Source organism: Petromyzon marinus, chromosome 27, assembly GCF_048934315.1.
Source record: "Petromyzon marinus isolate PM22_M1 ecotype Great Lakes invasive population chromosome 27, UKy_Petmar_22M1.pri1.0, whole genome shotgun sequence".
NCBI lineage: Eukaryota > Metazoa > Chordata > Hyperoartia > Petromyzontiformes > Petromyzontidae > Petromyzon > Petromyzon marinus.
The window spans coordinates 6801272-6820684 of NC_133693.1; the positions used below are offsets into that span (position 1 = coordinate 6801272).

The window sequence follows — 19413 nt, forward strand, 5'->3', positions numbered from 1 at the left end:
TCGATTCCTCGCTCACGGCCAACACCCGTGACGATTATCTGAACCGGTCCTGGGCCTCCCTTAGGTCGCCTCAGCCTCAAATGAGTACCTGATGCGATGTGTAAATATCGCCACGAGGGAGACAAAGGCGGCCGGGCGTGGTGTTGGTCACCCACCCCCTTGTGTGACGTGCCGGCCTTCATAGGTGTTCGCTAACAGCACTTGTCCCACCAGTCTGTTAAGGGGTCGTCCATAAATGACGTTAGCTATTTTGGACGATTTCCCCCCCCCCCCCCCCTCGTCACAAAAAGTCAGACCCCCCTCAAATATGACGTCACAAAGCTCTGCTCCTCCCCCCAAAAACACATGCTTCAAATCGCTTTAAACTATTAGTTATTGTAGTGCGTATTTAATATGGCACTGCACTCTGATGTTGTAGGAGAAAACATTTATTAAAAAGTCTATTTAATTAAGTAGAACGTGTTGTCTATATTTATTTAAAGTTGCGCATTTTGATGTGACGTCACATTTCTCACCCCCCCCCCCCCGCTCCGCCCTCGTCACACATCGTCACAAATGTCTGACCCCCACCCCCCAAGGGTATACAGGGGATCGTGTGTGCAATTGTGGAGACTCAATGCGACCCTTCCAACAAGCAAGCCAGCATGAGGACCCGAGGCAAATGAAAGTAAAACTGATTATTTTTCTTTTCGTGGTAGATTACATTGTTTTATTTACTTTATAGTATTTATTACAGTGTGACATGCAAATGTGCAACCTTTCTTATTGATGAATGTCCCTCTTTTGTTAAACCACAAGATGTTTTATGTACAGTACGTACAATTACATATTTAGTTCCGAGATATGAACAAACCCACTTACGAGTTGGTCTCTGGAACGGAACCTATTTGTAGGTCGAGGACTGTCCCGTATTGCGCATAGCAAACACCGGCCTCAGTGTGGCGTCACCCCTCGTGATTGTACTCAAGGATGCTCTCCCATTTTCTTGTATGCGTATAAACTCTTTAACTTTCAAACTCAGCTCAACAAAAATTCCGACCTCCCCGCGGCGCTTCTCTCACCTCGGCGCTTGTGGTGCCACGACCGTGGAGCAACTCTGCAAACGCCGCGATCCCCTCCCGGCCCCCACCCTGAGCACGCGCACACACGCAGAACTTGCGCCCACGTAGTGTCCTAGCGGGGGATTGCCTGGCACATCGGGTTTTAATCCGAAGGGTTCCTAGAGGGAGAGTCCCACGGTTTCCCGGTGCCAGGAGATTGGCCGACCCTCACAGGACAGGTTACATTGCGGTGCCCCTAAATTGGCTTAAAATTGTGTGGGCATTGTGTGGGCATTGTGTGGGCATTGTATGGGCGCAGAAGGGAAAGGTTCACTGGGCCAACCGCAATAAGTTATTCACGACATTGGGAGAGGCTGAGGGTGGAATATTAGGCAAGAAGGGCAGACCAGTAGGATAGAATTAATGAGCACGGGAGAGCAATGGGTGAGCGGAGCAGCAGTACACTCCGTGGCACTCCATGTAGACGGGGCAGGTAAGCGCGGTATATAGATGCATTCCGACCCTTATAAGTCAGGCACAACACATGCTTATCACAAATAATTGATTTCTCACACGTCGTGAATGCAATCATACATATATTTTTTTTTAATCAGAGCTCTTGAGCCTCTTTATTCCGCGAGTTAGGCGAGGAGAGGCTCCGCAAACAGCAGAGCGAGAGTCGCGATGGGCAGCGTCAGGAGCAGGTGCAGCCAGGTCCCGTGGGGGTGCACGCTCGGGGCTGCCCCCTTATCTCCGGACTTCGTGGTGGGTTTCGTGGTGGGTTTCGTGGTGGGTTTCGTGGCGGGTGTCGTGGTGGGTTGCGTGGGGTTGCAGGGTGGCGCCTCGGGGGCCGCAGGGATCTCGGGGATTCTCTGCCAAGGGAAATACTGGTACCCATTCTGCGGAGGTGTTGAGAGTGGGAATGGGTGAAGGGGGTTTGAGGAATATAGAAGGTAAGCAGGTCAATATGATTCTTACACCTCTGTAATATGTTCTGTGCGTCTGGGGAGTGGTAGTGAAGTGGTTTATAGCCCAATGTACTACAACGCGCTCACGGCCAACACCATTAACGATAATCTGAACTGACCCTGGACTTCCCTTAGGTCGACTCAGCTTCAAATGAGTACATTGTGCAATGTGTAAGCATTGACACTAGGGAGGAAATGTCGGGCATAGTGCTGGCCACCCACCTCCTCATGTTCCGTGCCAGCTTTTGTAGGTGCTCGCTAACAGCGATTGCCCACCCTAACAGTCTGTTAATATGCGGTTCATTGTCAACCCCATCAGCAGTCTCCCAACATAGTTCCCCTCTTGCTCACACTCACCGTGTCGCTGTGCACCGCGTAATGGTTGGCCGTTCGTGCCGCTTTTTCCACAGAGCGGATAGTCTGCTCCGTCCAGTTCACGTTGTCGTAGACGGCGAAGATCGGCTCCCCCTTGTCCACCTCGGGGGTTATCACCGTGTGTGGGTAATCACTGTGAGGTGGGCAGATAACACGCGCATCACGCGGAGCATAAAGTATTTTGGCCTTAAATATATACCCGACGCGGTGTGGGAACTTCAGCATCAGATGGCAATCAAGAATGCACGTTGCTGGCTTATCTAACCTTATATGGATTTACCGAGCCTCCCAATCCAAGGCGCTTTACAACAATTATGAAAGTGTACATAAGATAGTGGTGTAGTTATGGTGACAGGAGGACAGATGGGAGTAGTTAAGGAGGAGGGGTTGGGGTAGTGATAGGGGTTGGGGTAGTGATAGGGGTTGGGGTAGTGATAGGGGTTGGGGTAGTGATAGGGGTTGGGGTAGTGATAGGGGTTGGGGTAGTTATAGGGGTTGGGGTAGTGATAGGGGTAGTGAATGGGTCTCTCAGTGGCTTTACCGAAAGACCCAAAAAATATGAATTCCTGCAGTCACGAAAGCTTTAAGTCAAGATATAACCTATAAGGCTTTAAAAGGGCTCGCCCCACATTACTCGCAGGAACTAGTACATTTATATATTCCATCAAGGTCTTAAGATCTTCTAATCTCCAACTGCTCAGCGCTCCATAGGTCTTGGTTGAACTCTTTTCGCGATCGGGCTTTTGTTAGTGTGGCACCCAAGCTATGGAACACCTTGCCACTTGAAATCGGGCAATATATTTAAGTCTGCTCTGAAAACCCATCTCTTGAAAGTGGCCTCCCTTCTTTAGTTTGGTCGGTTGCCCTAGTTCTGTTTTTGTTTACTGCTTTTTATGCATTGCGCATTGGGATCCTAGGATGGAATGTGAATTATACATTTGAATTATTATTATTATTTAGTTTGACCAACTGAGAACTCGAGGGGCCAGAGACTCCAAATCCCTGTGCAAATGGAGGTAGTGTCTGAAAGGGACACAAAGAGCCCTGGAGAGATGCACGCTTCAGATTACACTGAGACAGAAAAGCGGAACAAGTGGATTAGAGAACATACACAGGTTAGATACATAATCTTGACCGTTACAAAAAGTAAGTGGGCTTATCGCCAACTAAACATTCATACATGATAAATCAATGAATAATTTCGACCAATAGATGATACAAGCACTGTATATCAATTATAAGGTTAAATCGACATGGGTAATTGGTGGTCAAAGATTTCTGATGGATTGGAGAGCCCGTTGAGATCGACAAATAAACATCACAGCGCTCGGTATATTAGTCAACGCTGATATATACCATCCGATGAATAATTCCACCACAACTCACGGCATGACGGTGTATCCGAGGGCGGGCGCCAGCTCCGTCATGTTGTAAACGCTGAGGCATTGCGACACGTTCACCTTGGGGTAGTAGTGCAGGAAGCCAAGGCACATCTCTTCCTGGGTGCTGAGCCCACCCTGTGGGGAGAAAGGCGTGAGAGATGGGATAATGTGGTAGTGAGATTGTGAGACGTTATTGGTGGAGGGGCGGGCAGGAGGATCCCAGCACTTGTGTCGGTAACACTTATCAGGGTTGGCTACGTACGGTGCAAAAGAAGTGCAACATGCATGCATACATACATACATACGTACGTTTCTTTAAGACACCATATAACATAATTCATACTTGGAGGCGTGTAGATTTAATTTACCGTGGTTGTCGTGGCTTTGTTCTTGCTGTTGTAGAGGCACTCTGTGATGATGAAATCGCCCTGAAATCAAACGCAACAAAACATTGGGGTGAAACACAAGGTCATCAAAAAGGTAAAATAATCAACCATGCTCGTGTAACACATTCCTGCGGAGGGAGCTGGTAGGAACGTTGGTTGCTCGGTCAGTGGCCAGGTTAACGGCGGCGTGGTGTATTCCGCACAATATGCCCGACTGCGAGGGCTGGCACAAGCCGGCGTGAGTAGGTTAAACGTTGAGTTTTATAAGGGCACCACGGGGTGACCAGCCCCTCCCCACCCAGCCCCTCCCCACCCAGCCTCACCCCACCCAGCCCCACCCAGCCCCACCCCACCCAGCCCCACCCCTCCCACCCCCCACCCAGCCCCACCCTCCCCACCCAACCCCTCCCCACCTTCCCCTCCCCACCCAGCCCCTCCCCACCCAGCCCCTCCCTACCCTCCCCTCTCCACCCAGCCCCACCCCTCCCATTTTTTATATCCGAATGTCCGGATACACGTGGACAGACATCCACAGACATACACAATTAATCCCCTGCCTCCTGTGAGAATTAATCCCGGTTGGGCTTCCAGTCCACTACGTTTCCTACCAGTACCAGTATAAATGGGCGCTAGGTGGCGATGTTTTTATATATCCGGGTGTCCGGATACACGTGGACAGACATCCACAGACATACACAATTAATCCCCTGCCTCCTGTGAGAATTAATCCCGGTTGGGCTTCCAGTCCACTACGTTTCCTACCAGTAATATCCACTAGGAGCGCTTTTGTAATATATCCGGGTGTCCGGATACACGTGGACAGAAATCCACAGACATACACAATTAATCAACCTGCCTCCTGTGAATTAATCCCGGTTGGGCTTCCAGTCCATATAAGGGCACCACGGGGTGACCAGTCCCTCCCCACCCAGCCCCACCCCACCCAGCCCCACCCCACCCAGCCCCACCCCTCCCACCCCCCACTCAGCCCCACCCTCCCCACCCTGCCCCTCCCCACCCTCCCCTCCTCACCCAGCCCCTCCCCACCCAGCCCCTCCCTACCCTCCCCTCTCCACCTAGCCCCACCCCTCCCACGTGGACAGACATCCACAGACATACACAATTAATCCTCTGCTTCCTGTGAATTAATCCCGGTTGGGCTTCCAGTCCACTACGTTTCCTACCAGAATAATTGATTTTTTTTATAAGCTCACGATACATGCATTGAATCAATCGCATGAGAATAAATTATTGTCTTATTTGCATATTTTGTCTGTGATCTATACTTGAATCAACGTGACCCTCGATCAATTACCATTCATCCTTTCGCAAGCGAGGCGAATTGATACCTGACTATTATGTAAGGATATCAGCCATACTTGGATAGCGTGTTTGTAGGACATGGGGGTGACCATGGATATTATAAACACCACAACCGTCACGATGGGGCGCTACTGCGCAAGGCGAGCATTGACATGGCTTGCTAGATGGTGATTGGTTGGAAGATTTAAAGAGGGAGAAGGCGGGGATATTTGAAAGAGGCAAGGGGGTCCGTTGAGGACTGTTATTAGGGGAGCAGAGATATTGGTTCGAAGGAAGGGAATGGGTGGAGATTGGAGTGGGGGAGGGATAAGAGGATAAAAGGGAATAGAGAGGGGCAGGAGGTGGTGCTTAGGAGAGGGAAAGCAAGGGAGTTGTGTTGGCTGCTGGTGGGCACTGGACGTTGTTGTTGAGGTCAATAAACTTGATCCATGAAGGGCGGCATTTGGAGTCCTTCATCACACTTACAACGCTTGAGTAGTAGACCTGGTTTAAAAGGGGTCTTCTGCGGTCACACAAATGGCAGCCGAACGTTTGGCCTACATGACTCGGTATTTGAATTTTATAATTCTGCAGCTAGTCCCACTTGTGAGCGATCGTAATCGGCCCCTAGGTATTCACCGGCATCACGGAGACGAGCTTTGTCAGGTAGCGCGTCTCCTGGAAGTTGAAGTCGTAGCCCATGTCGCGACCCAGTTCGCCGATTTGCTTTCCAGCCCTGGCCAAAGCGACAGTGAACACTGGGTGAGTGTTGGACTGGGACCTGGTTTTCCAAATTGGCAGTGGTGTAGACTTTGCCATGGAGTGCAAAGATGCAATAGGTTAATGGCAACAAACTCAACACATTCGTCAATAACACTGCTCAGCCTTAGAATAAGTATATGAATTGGCAACGTTTTGGGCAATGGCTCTTCTTCAAAGCACATGCAGAAGAGCTGTGAATCAGGGCCATTGCCAAAAAAGTTGCTGATCATATACTTATATTTATTTTATATATCGACGCCACATTTACAAATTCACCAATATTCTCAATTCAAATACAAATTAAATAATTGCATGCTGCGAGCGCCTGATGATTGCGTAAACACTTGCCGTGTAACGAACAGTTCACTGGTTCAAGCTGACACCGGTGCCGCTTGTGTTGCAATCTTTTATCGCGTAAACTCATAAAGCCTCGTGAACATCGCCGCATTGTGACGCTTTATAAAGGACCAGAATTGGGCGTATCATCAGCCTCGTGCTGCTCTTGCCAAGAGCGTCGCACTCACCTGTAGTGCCGCAGCTGGATGGCCTTGCCCAGCAGGTGAGCATGCAGGAGCGAAGCGAAGACCTTCATCTCTCCGCTCTGCGTCACCTGTACGAACACAACGCCAATTTTTCTCTCCGGCCGTAGCACTCCACTGGGCAGGCCCACACTTTTAGAATATTTGTTCCAATTTATGTTTCCTCTTTTTAAGTTATATTTGCAATCGCGCAAACAAATAAAAGATATAACGGGGGGGGGGGGGGGGTCGCCGTGTACGGCACGGACGAAAGGATCTAAAGTAAAATGAACCTAGGCAGGAAAGAGAGGCAGGGAGGAGAGAAAAAAATTAAAGAGAAGAGAAAGGGGAAAATGAGGAGAGTGACGGGCAGAGGTGTACGCAATGGGGCAAGATAGGCAAGCTAGCAACGGGGCACAAAAGAGGACTGCACCTGACACTAGTCGGTCAGCAAATCCTGCAAGAGGGGCCCAAGGGGTTCAAACACAGGCACCTCATAGAGCTGATTCAGCCAATCTTCACGGGCGAGTAGCTTAACAAGAGGTGTTCTTAACCCCAGGCCTCAAGGCCCCTACCGTTGTCCAACGGTACGTCTACCACTGTCCACGTTTGCACATTTTATTGTCCCATTAACAACGTCGGTGTTCATCATTGACACAATGATTGCCAGCCGTTGTTGGAAGTATTTTCCAGCCACCAACCCGGCCTGAGCAGCATGGCGAAGAAGCTCGGTCAATCGACCCCGATGACCGACACACACCGTGAATCGGGGAAACCATCCGGCAGTGGATTGTCAAAGATCCATTAATCACACTCCCGCTGCCCACGTCACCGAGTTGCGATGTCGGCCCAGAAATTCACGGTGCTGGGTGGTCGTCGGGTGGTGTTGCTGTGCGGTTACCACTCGAGACATTGGGCGTGGGGGAGGGGGGGGACTCGTAGGTAGACAGGGACCAGGTGAGTGGATGTTGTCGGTCCTATGGGGCACCTCACCTCTCTACCTAGCGCCACGCCCCTCGGACGTGGCATCGCGTCTCGCAGCGAGGTCCCGTTGTGGTCGACGGTGGCGAATCCCTGGGTGGGACAGACGCCGTAGCTCGTGTAGGAGGAGGCTCCGGGCGGCACAAAGTGAAGGTTGTTGACACCGACGCCGGCCTGCAGCACCCCGGCGTCGTAGGCACGCAGCTGCGGCGTGACGTAGAAGCGCAAACCGGAGCTGTCGATCACGTCTGGTGGTCGCGGTGAGAGCAAGACGTGCGGGCGGGGCACAATTCAAATCTCGTCGTGTTTTGTAAGGCTTTTTTTTCGTTGTAAATCAACGTCGGCTGTTCTTAATCGCAGACCGTGAGATGTCCCACTGGCATTTCTCTCCATGCTTGTCATATGCAGACCAACCTATTAGGTTTGCGTGCCCGTGATTTGCAACCAGTTAATGGTATAATCTTAAATAAAATAAATATATAATGCTTAATTATTATTCGTGATAAATTTTTACTTTTTTACTGCTTCCTTAAAAAAAGACAGTCACAATGGACTCTGGCCTGGTTATAAAGCAAACAAAGCCTAATGATTCATCAATAACAAACTCCACTGAAATTAATAATATATATGAAAAAATAAGAATAGGTTTTACCCTTTTTGGCAATAAAACAGGCGTTACGGTATTCAAACACCAAATATAAACCTTTTGCAAGGAATAAAGTCTGCATTAACCACATGTACTTGTGGTGATCATGCAAACAAACTTACTCTGATAAAATAAATAATATATAAAAATGGTTTCGGGCAATGGCCCTTCTTCAGAGCGCACGGTAACTCTGCCGATTGATAGTATTCTCAAATGTCAGAATACAGTATTATAATGCATCTGTGTGCATCTCGTACAGTATAGAGTGGACACAAATCATGGAGAAAGAGAAAATGGGTGATGATGATTATGATGGAGGCGGAATCGCAGGGAGGTGGAGACGATTGGGAGAGTAGGTGGCTCGCGAACAGGCGATGGGTCTCGAAAGGGCCTGGCTAATGAGCCATGCCACGCGCACAAGTGAGTGCGTCCCGTACCTAGCACCTGCCCGGGGTTGTCGTAGTGCATCTCGATCAGGACCATCTTGGGGTCCCCTTGCGCTCCCAGGGAGTACCCGGCCTCGGGGGGGTAGTCAAACGTCTGTAGCACAGGCACACAAAGACAAAGATTCCCCCGTACGTTAGCGATCACCTATGAAAGCCAAAACGGCACACGAGGGGGTGGGTGGTCAGCACCACGTGGCTATGTTCAGGCACCGCACCAGGTACTCATTTGAGGCTGAGTCGACCTAGGGGAGGACCCAGCACCGCTTCAAACTCGGGTCACCGGGTTCGCAACACAGTGCAGTAACCGCTACAACCACCGCTCCCCAAACAATATAAAGACAAAGATCACCCACATAGCCTTAACAGACTGCAGGAGCAAGTGCTGTTAACGGGCACCTATGAAGGTCGTGATGGCAGCACCACCGAACAACACGCACAAAGTAACACCGTGCATGCGAATATGAGAATACAGACACGAACACACACACACACAATCGTCAGCGCAGATGTGCGATGGGTGATGCGTGTGCATTCGTGCGTGCGGGGTTACCACGCACCCCGCCGCCAATGGCCCACGCAGCGAGCACGGAGGTGCAGGTGGAGAAGGAGTCGGGCATGTTGGGGTGGTAGCACTGGTGCGTGACTCCCACGTGGGACGCGTTCACGTTGTCCAGGCACACGTACACGAGAATGTGGTGCACGAACGCTTCGTTGCCGGCCTGGACGATGGGCTGCACCTGCACGCACAGTGGAGGGGTGCACACGTGAAGAACGCGTGGGGTGGACGTGGAACACGCGGTTTCCAACTTTTGCATTTGGTTTGCAAACCGTTGGACCAACGTTGGGCCAACGTTTGACTAACGTTGAAGCAACGTTGATCCAACTTTTGGGCAACGTTGGTCCAACTTTACATGTTAATGGGGACGAAGCATCAACGCCACTCTCTAAAAGTCAATCACCCTCAATGCACTGCAATATCGTCAGATCTCCCAAGCCAAATGGGATTGAGCCTCGTAAGTACCTGATTTGGTGGGTGACTGCTTGAGAATACCAGCTCACTACATGCACAGGCTTGGACTGCGAGGTGGCCAGAATATTGGAGAATGTCAGCTTGTTCAGGGTGCTCCAGATGGCTTGTGACTGCCAATTAATTGAACCCTAAAAGTTTTTTCATTTGAATATTCTTTTCTGTTTTAAGTAAATTTAACTTTAAAAATATTCAGTTTTAAATAATTAAATGTGGGTTACAAAACATCTGGACCACCCTGTACATATCAGTCTGATGTGTATACTCTAGTCTCCTGCCACATTCCAAACACGTAATAATGTCACTTGCCCAACATCCCAATGCAAAACCCTCCCAGTTAAAGAGTCTTGAGGCTCACATACTTCGGAGTTTTTTTTTTTCCGGGTGAGTTAGGGAAGCTCTTTTTCAATGGCCACGCGGCCAACAGGGCAGGTAAGGTAGCAGGCGAAGTTACACGGGAAAGGGCAGGGTTCAACACATCTGTTTAAAGATTTATCATGAAGGACAAAAAGCTAAATACCTCGCGTCGCAAATGTTACACTCCACTACCGTGTCAGGTGACAACGTTGTGGCACAGGGTGTTGCATTGTCAACGGGCCAAAAACTACACACGCCCACCCACCGTCTTCCCCACAAACACCCTCCCCTAGCTCCATCGCACAGCAAGTGACATCAATGGAAGTGTGCGTGCAGTGTTTTCCCCGCTGTGAACCTTGATGAGGTGATTTTTCTTGTTGAACTTGGGCAGAGAGACGAGCTTGCACGCGTAAAATGTGGAGGCGCCCGGGATCGGGTACTGGAAGCGGACACGGCGAGGGGAGACAGAGGAAACGAAACTATTAAAAAACGATGTTTTATTTTTACCAGCAATATAGCTCTTTTTTCAGACGCGACCTGACCACAAATGATAGCTCAGGGAGTGGCTTATGTGGACATTTACAGCAGCTAAATGCTCAAACCGCATGTTTCTAAATGTGGAGGGAAACACCGGAGGACACGGAGAAAAATCCACACGACCCACGACCTCCTGTATACCAGTCGAGAGAGTTAACATCTCGCCGCCGTAGCGCTCCACATAACACAACAGCTGCCGTTCAGACTGCCTCGTCGCGCCCTCATATCTCTTTACGCTAAAATAAATGTAGTTTATTTTTAATGCAATGAGTAAAAAATAGCTTTGGACTATCATCGAAAAATTTACTTATGGATTGATTTACGTATTCATATAACTGATTTCCCAGTTAACATAAACGTTGATCCAATGTCAACCAACGTTGACTTACTCAACATGCCATTTTTTTTGGGTTACTGCCAATTTCTTATCAGTGGGGGAAAAATATCCAGTGGCCGGCAACGAACCCAACGTGGCCTACGAGTGTAAGCGCCGAGACTTAAGGCACTGACCCCCAACGGGCTAATAGAATCAGAATATTTATTTATACTGGAGGAATTCAATGAGCTATAAATATATTTTTCACATGTTCAGCAGGGGCGGGTCAGAACGTTACAACAACATAAACACACGATAGGGGTGCAAGTATAGCACAGGTAAACAAATCAATTTAACAAAAAAATACAAATAAAACTAAGCTATTTTAATCTTATCAGATACAGCCCACTGGGGTGTTCACTTATTTTTCAAAAGTGACCTGGCCACGAATGATAGCTCAACAAAGTGGCTTATCATGTGGAAATTCATAGCAGCAAAATAATCTAAATAATGTCGCGCGTACGGGGGATATTCACCCGTGCGTGATTTGGGGCTTACACGCACCTTGTCAAAAGTCAGGTTAAAGGAGTCGTGATCTGGAGGCAGGGGCTGCTCGGTGGCAGACCCGTGGCTCAGAAGTTGAACGCTCTTCGAGCCCCGCGTGGCTGCGCCATGGTACAGGATCTGAGCCTCGCTCGCTGGGTCGTCAACGCTGTAGGCCCAGATCAAACGCACCGTGTCCTCCTGCCGAAAGACAAGGCACGAGTGGACACACAGACACACACGCAGGTCAACAAGGCTTGATGATTCAGAACATTACTGGTTGTGAACATTTGAGAACATGTTAAGGGGAGTTGGGAAGGCGCCACGTTCAGTTATTACTGCCACCACTGCGAGAACCCTTGTCAGTGATGACATTACTCAGTGGTGGCGTGAGACGGTGGGAAGTTGTCTGGTGTCAACGCTGTAAGATACGGACTCTTTAAGTGGACTGCTTGACTCAGTAAATGTGTACGTGCAGTACAGGGACTCCTCTACTTACAAACATTCGAACTTTCAGAGATACGAACAAACCTATCCGTAGAAGTTCAACCGCCGCGTAATCGATGGCAGTGGTAGCATCTACATCTGCAGAACATGAAGAACCAGTTGCATCTACATTTACATGAGATTATACAACGTTCAAAGCCATTCCTGTGTTTAGTGTACATGCCGTACAACATGTTAGGAGTCGACAGAAAAAAATAAATCGACTTACGAACAGACCTCTGGAACCTAACTCCTTTGTAAGTAGAGGAGTCCCTATAGTTATTAATGGGGACATTTGAATGGACAACACTAACCGGTAAAACTTACAGGGGGAGGAGGCGGCCGCTGTAGAATCTATGTACACCACAACGGAATTTGTTTAACTGTTTTAAGAGCAGCAGCATCACCAGATTATTGTTTGATTAAACACTTTGTGTTTAACTAAATGTTTACACAGGACAATATGTCTGCATATGTATTTTATGACCAATAGCTGATGTACTGCCTTGTGTCGATGGCACTGCTCCATCGTAAAGCGAAGCTCGTTAAGGATGGGCGGTGCGGTTTATTGCTAACGTTTACGATGCTTGTTGAGTGTGAAAGTTGTAATTTTCGGAATTTTAAAAGCCTAAGCTGGCGTTCGTTAAAAGATAATTCTGTTTGTTCTTCAGTACATCCATAGTATTGCACCTGGATTATGGTCGACCTTCACGTGACTTTCCAGCCCTTACCCCCAGGTAAGCTCTAGTAGGATAGCGTCGACTTAAAATTTCCGCCAATTGTGTCCCGATTGTGCCACGACTAACGGCGTCACGCCACAAGATGGTGGGTCCTATCAGATGCATCCTTTCTTTGAGTGACCTGTGGTCTACACATGGAGTGTAAGAGGGTAGCACTAGGTCGACTCAGCCTCAAAATGAGCGACTCGTGTGATGCGCAAACATCTCCACTGGGGAGACAAAGGCGGTCCGGCATGATGCTGGTCAACCACCCCCTCGTGTGCCGTTCTGGCCTTCACGGGTGCTCGTTAACAGAACTTGCTCGAACGGCCTGTTAAAGGCTATAAGGGGGGATCTTTGTATTTATCTGTGTGTGTGCGTGTGTACACGTGTGTGTGTGTACACGTGTGTGTGTGTGTGTGCAACACGCACGGTGATGTCCCTGTCGTTGGCGTCGCACGTGCGCAGCGCGCGCACCACGCGCATGACCGTGTGGGTGCCGTTCTCGCTGAGCCGCACGAGTTTGTAGTCCTGGCTCGCGTCCCGCACCAGGCTCCGCTCCCCCTCGATGTGTGCGTCCTGACCGCACAGCAGCAGCCCAATGCAGGTGGGGGGGGGGGATGAAAAGGGGACCAAGGTTAGAGGCGACCTGGCCACACGTGATAGCTAATCGACAGTGGCGTATATCATCACCACAAGTGGGAATAACCAAATAATTTAAACGCGTCAGGGTCCGGGATCGAATCCCACTGCCTCCTTCATAGCAGGTGAGGGAGATGGCATCTCCTTGCCAAACGCGGCACCTCAATTGTCGTGCGACCTTCCCATTGAAAGCACACCTGCCTTGTTTAAATAGGCACAGGAGTTGGACGCAAACACACGTGGCGGTCCTTGTGTTTGCAGTTTTCTTTTTAGGAAACTGCAAACAGGGGGATGAGATTTCCCCTAAAAACTATCACCGTTTGAGTGAAGGTTTTTTTTTAAGGAAAGCGATGAGCCAGATTAAAACAACTTTGAGTACAATTGTATCGCACTGATGATGACAGCACAAACATTGGGAATACCGGGTATCGCAGGGCTTAGGCTGTGATGGATTCGTAAATCCATGTGTGCTGAGGTTTTGAGTGCTCTTCCCCTTGTGTGCGTGGTAGATTATCTCACTCTCTCTCTGGGTGATCCGGTTTCTTCGCATCCACACACGCCGAACACCCATTTATCGAAGCGGCCAAACACGCAAATGCAGGAGCATTTCCATGGTTGGAAGAATGTCATTAGTCACCTCTTTGGTTTTGCAATGAATGCAGGAGGGTTTTATGTGGGCGCGGAAAGGATTCTCGTGTGGGTTTAGAGGCAGCGTGGCCACGCATCACACCAATCACATCACCACTACAACCACCACCATTATCATCATCACTACCATCACTGCGTCACCATTACCTACGTTACTTTCATCACATCAATTTCACCACTACAAACACCACGAAACCATCATCATCGATACCACAACCAACAGCAGCACTATCCTTATCATTATCACCCATCACCGTTGTCGTCATCATTATCGTGACCAAGGCCACCTCATCCACAATTATTAATTCCATCGCCATCACGGCAGTATCACAGTCATCAAGACGCCTCCAACAGGGGGAGGGGGGGGTTCAATATAGGGAGAGAGAGACAGAGAAAGCCTATGCTCTGGAAAACTACGGGGAGTGTTGTGGTGAGCGGACAGAGGAACGCGTTGCCCGCCGCTCGGCACTCACCACGAGGTGGGTAGCGGCTGCGCTGTCCACCCACCCGACCACCACGTCAGAGCCGGCCATCATCCCCGTGGAGCTCAGACCCAGCCCGACCCAGCCCCGGGTGCGAACCCGAGCTTCCAGGACGATCTGGTCGCTGTCGAACGCCCACGAGACGTGAAATTTGTCCGGAGATAATTCGGTGCTGAACGTGAGGTCGGCGTCAGGATCCAGGGCACAGGACACCCCCACGGCCATCATCACCACCATCACCACCATCGTCGTCATCCTCGCTGGTAGGTCGTGGCTAAGCATAATTATTTGTCTGATAATTTATGAAAAATCGACTGTGGTAATTAAATAAAACAATACTTTGACAATACCAAATTACAGATTTTTTTTTTTATTACAGATTGCGTCGCAACTTCCTCACTTATAGATTCAAACACAATTGTCAGCTGCTTCTGCTGTGGACCCTGGTTTGATGGCTAACCACCTGTGCTAGCTCGCACTTTCGAAGCCTAACTTTTTATAAGGCACCTTCCAAGGTCGTGTCGTAATGTCGAGTGGGGCGGGGAAAGAATGAGGGCTGACATTCCATTTTCTGCAATATCTTAATTACTCACCCACCCACTCACTCTCCACGGACCCATTGCTGCAGTTATAAATCTCAACGTTCATCCTACCAAGTTCCATCACCAGGGAGAAACACAAACAAATTGACAATGTTTTCCCGTATTGAAACAGTTGTGCGCCGTATAGATCATACAACTATATTTCCCTGTACAAGAACACGGGTAAACCGTATGGGTTGACAGGTATGCGGACCAAACACCGCCCGTAAAGCTTTTAACATACTGTTGAGGCAAGTTCTGTTAGCGAGCCACCTATGAAGCCTGGAGTGGAGAAGTGCCGTAGCCGACTCGGTCAAGAGGGTTGAAGAAAAACAGGGAGAGGAAAAAAAGCCGCTTAGCATCAACACCAGCAGCGGCACGACACGACACAAATCCCGTGAAGCTGACGAGCAACTCTCGCCCACAGTGCGGCCGATGCTTACGTTCAAGGGCTGGGCTCTCTCTCATCCCACCAGCGCTGTCATCATATTCTAGATTTCAAGCTTTCGTGACTGCAAGGATCCATACTCTTTGGTTCTATTCGGTAAAGTCACGTAGGTAAAAAATAAAACAACAAAAATCACGACGTTTCGGCCACAACACAAGCGGCCTTCATCAGGTGAAGGGACCAGGCTGTCTCGAGGACAGCGCTGGAGTGAAACACAGCCACGCTCAGACCGCGGACCTTTAAGCTGTGTGCGAGGAAACAAGGTGCCTTGACAAAGGAATTAGCATAAAAAATAGCATTTGATTGGTCGACTTAGCATGATGAACGGTGTAGAGGTGGTGTACATGCGGGTGCACATGCCGGTTGGCGAGGGGGGGAGGGGGAGTTTTCCAATTGATGGTGTGAAAAGGGAATCATCATAGTTCGCGATAGACAGCCGAAGAGAGATGAAGTCTGGCACGCCACACGAGGGGGTGGGTGGCCAGCACCACGCCCGACCGCCTTTTGCCTCCCAAGTGGCGGTGTTTGCGCACCGCACCAGGTAGTCACTGGAGGCTGAGTCGACCTAGGGGAGGCTCCGGACCGGGTCATGTAATCGTCACTGGTATTGGTGGCCGTGAACGGGAATCGAACTCGGGTGGCCGGGCTCGTAGTGCAACGCGCTAACCGCTACACAACCGCTCCACGGAGCACACACAGACAACAAATATTCCAATCTTTAGTCATAAGACTGCAAGGACAAGTGTTTTTTGCGATCACCTGTTATTTGAGGAGCGGTCGTGCAGAGATTCGCACGGATTGCACACACGATCAGAGCAACCTAACCGATAAGTTTGAGTCCAATTCATGACCAACTAATTGCCCTAATATGTCAAACACATTTGTAACAAGTTCATCATCATCATCGGCCGTGCAGAATGAAGGTATCCCCACCATTCTTCCCGGCCCTGCGATGCCTAAATTAATCGCCTTGCAATAGGCGCCGATCGCATCTTGGAATGTTCGGTGTGCTCACACAATGGGATTGGAATTGCACACCCTTTCTTTGCGCTGAGCTTACTCACCCCTTGTGTTAACACAGGGGCCACGATGGGTCACTCTCACCCCCCTAATGTGCCCTATTTTATCTCTCTCTTTCTCACGGGAAATCCATGGCAAGGTGTGTGTTGTTGTTGTTTAAACGTTCTTACCCGCTCCTACTAGAAACCTATGAAAAAAATATTTTTAGCTCATCGGATTCCTCCAGTATAAATAAATATTCTGATTCTGATCTCGGCTTCCGGGATTAAACAACCCAAAAAAACCCCTTGTGAGCGCTGCTCTCCGAGTGCGGCCGGGCGCGATGCTGGCTACGAGCTAACAGCACTTGCCCCAAAAGTCCGTTGAAGGCAATACGGCCGATGTTGGTCTTTTTCATCATTGGACACACACCAGCGCGCAGTGACATGCGTCGTATAAATATACAAAGGTCCTTCGTAAAAGCTGAGAGGCCGTACGGCCAAGCGCTATGAGCGAGCACCTATTATTGCCGGAAAAAAAACACCACGAGATAGTGAGTTGCGTGGTCAGCTCCACGCGACCTTGCACTTGCATTTCCCGTTACACAATCGAGAGCTCTGATTGATGGACTCTTTATTGGGGGGGGGGGGGGGGTCGGCTCAGGTCAAACGTTATACATTCGACGCCAAGACTCAGTAAGTTTCAGCGCATCCACAGTAAAATGTGGAACGTTGGTTCAAGGTTGGGTCAACGTTTACAAGTACGTACCAACGCTGCCTCAACGTTGGGATGTTTACTGGGTAATCACCTCAACCTCTCCGTTGCGTGAATCACGAGGTTGTTGATTCATGAGAGATTGCACCATCTCTTCTGCTGCTCTTTGTATCGCTGTTGTTTTCCTTCTTCACATTATTACTATAGTCACCCTCGATCTGTTTATCATTTAATGTTTCTGCAGCTCAGTGTGTGTCATTTGTGTCATGATCGATCTGGTGGTGGCAATTTGCACGGCAGGGAATTTTAACATTGAACAAGAAACAAGTTTCAACCGTAGCCTACCGTCACGTGCAACAGCACAATGTGGACTTTTTTTTCTCGAGCGGCTAAAGGTATACGGGGGGGGGGGGGTCTTTGTATTTACTTCATATGAGACGCTTCTTAGCTGGGATGAAGATCTTGGGTCTGCTCTTGCGGGGGCTTGTCAGCACGAATTGCCAGGGCATTCCAGATTCCCCAGGGCAGCAGCAGAGAAGGGGTGACCACCCACTCACTGAGCCAAGAGAATGACTGAGGGCGTCGTTCACCAGAACGGAGCAGATAAGGGCGCGAAGGACGGCGGAGTGAGTGTGTGCGATGGGAGGGGGAGGGATAGGCAAAAGGCGAATCTGTTCGATCAAACGTAACATTTTGAATCATTGTTGGCAATGATTCATTGCCAACACTACCGGGTGATCACACACGCACACACATGTAGAGTATAGATGTAGTGGAGTAGAAAGGTGCGTATTGCATGGAAACAAAGACAGTGCGGTTTATGTTGGGTCAGCCTGTTGTGAAGGCAAAGTCATTGGGGTTCATGTTGGGTCAGCATGTAACGAAGGCAAATACAGTGTAGGTTATGTTAGGGCAATTAAGCTGGGAGAGCCATGGACGGCCGTGATTGGTCGGTGCTGTTGCCAGGGCTGGAGGGGCGTCTGGAAGTCTGGCGAGGAACAGGTGTACGGTCACGCGGAGTGCCGTTGGGACGCGGGTTAATTAATTGTGGAGTAATGAGAGCGGGGATAAATTGGGGGGTCGGCAATTGGAGCGGGGAGTTGGAGTTTGGAGAGCTGGGAGACGGAGCTGAGGGGTGGTTGTTGAAGTTGGAGAGCTCGGAGTGAACAGCGGGGAATTGGAGAGTGGAGAGCTTGGAGACAGAGTGGGAGACGGAGCTTAGAAACAGCATAGTGATAGCTGAGCTGAAGACGAGAATAGCCAGCAGTGGAGAAAGCATAGCGATAGCGGAGCTGAACAGAGACGAAGCAGTTAGCAGTGGAGCGAGCATAGTGATGGTGATAGCGGTGAACAGAAACGAAGTAGTTAGCAGTGGAGAGAGCATAGCGACGGTGATAGCGGCGAGTGGAGACGAAGAAGTTAGCGACGGAGTAAGCGAAGTAATCGTGGGGAGTGGAGAGACAAAGGTGGCGAGCGAGTCGAGTGAAGCACGGCGAGCGAGCCATGGCGACCTGGACACTGTGGAATGTGGAGGACATGCTGAGAGTTGTAAATAAAGCGGTGTTTGAAGAAAGACAGAAGTTGTCCGAGTGAAATCGGACACTACATTTGGTGTCAGAGTGACTACGAACCACACCGAGATGTCGAAGAAGGCGGCCAAGAAGAGGAACGTGCCGGTGGACTCGTCTTACGACAACAACGACGAGGACGTTCTACCCGTGTCCGGCCAAGTGGCCGATACTCCTCCGGAGGGCCTGGTCGAACGAGAATCTACAGAACGAGACAGCGGTTCGAGCGGGGCCGAGACCCCGGGACCGTCGGGTGATTGGAGAGTCCTCATGGCCCAGTGGGAGGCCAGGATGGCGACATTGACGGAGGCGTTTAATCGCTTTGTGACATCGGACCACGTACAACCGACGGGGTCAAGTCGACCAGCAGATGTTGCCGCGGGGTCGGAGCGATTGGAAGAGTCCGACGACGATGAAGCGCCACCGTCGAGAACAGCACGGCGACTTCATGTGCAGCAGTTCGAGGCCAAAGTTGGTGATTGGACGGCATTTACAAGACGGTTCCGAGCGGCTTATCAATCTCTGGAGTGGACTGAGGGT

General features: G+C 49.9%; 1 protein-coding gene across 1 annotated transcript; it reads right to left on the minus strand.

The window, feature by feature from the left end:
- Window positions 1-583: 583 nt before the first annotated feature.
- LOC116946597 (DBH-like monooxygenase protein 1) lies at window positions 584-16997 on the minus strand. Its single transcript, XM_032961654.2, has 13 exons — window positions 14555-16997; window positions 13224-13370; window positions 11608-11787; window positions 10546-10629; window positions 9364-9543; window positions 8798-8900; window positions 7727-7962; window positions 6740-6825; window positions 6093-6189; window positions 4134-4193; window positions 3770-3900; window positions 2366-2516; window positions 584-1939 (listed from the first exon to the last, which is right to left on the minus strand). Exons 1-13 carry the CDS (start codon window positions 14843-14845, stop codon window positions 1682-1684), a joined length of 2004 nt encoding a protein of 667 aa, XP_032817545.2. The 5' UTR covers window positions 14846-16997; the 3' UTR covers window positions 584-1681.
- Between the last annotated feature and the right edge of the window lie 2416 nt (window positions 16998-19413).

Excerpts from the sequence above, each read along its gene's own strand:
- LOC116946597 (XM_032961654.2), bottom strand. The coding sequence starts at position 14,845 with ATGCTTAGCCACGACCTACCAGCGAGGATGACGACGATGGTGGTGATG. Across the intron at positions 13,371-14,554 it reads CAGCCGCTACCCACCTCGTG|GACGCACACATCGAGGGGGA; the intron begins GTGAGTGCCGAG and ends CTGTGCGGTCAG. Across the intron at positions 6,190-6,739 it reads ATCCAGCTGCGGCACTACAG|GGCTGGAAAGCAAATCGGCG; the intron begins GTGAGTGCGACG and ends CGCTTTGGCCAG.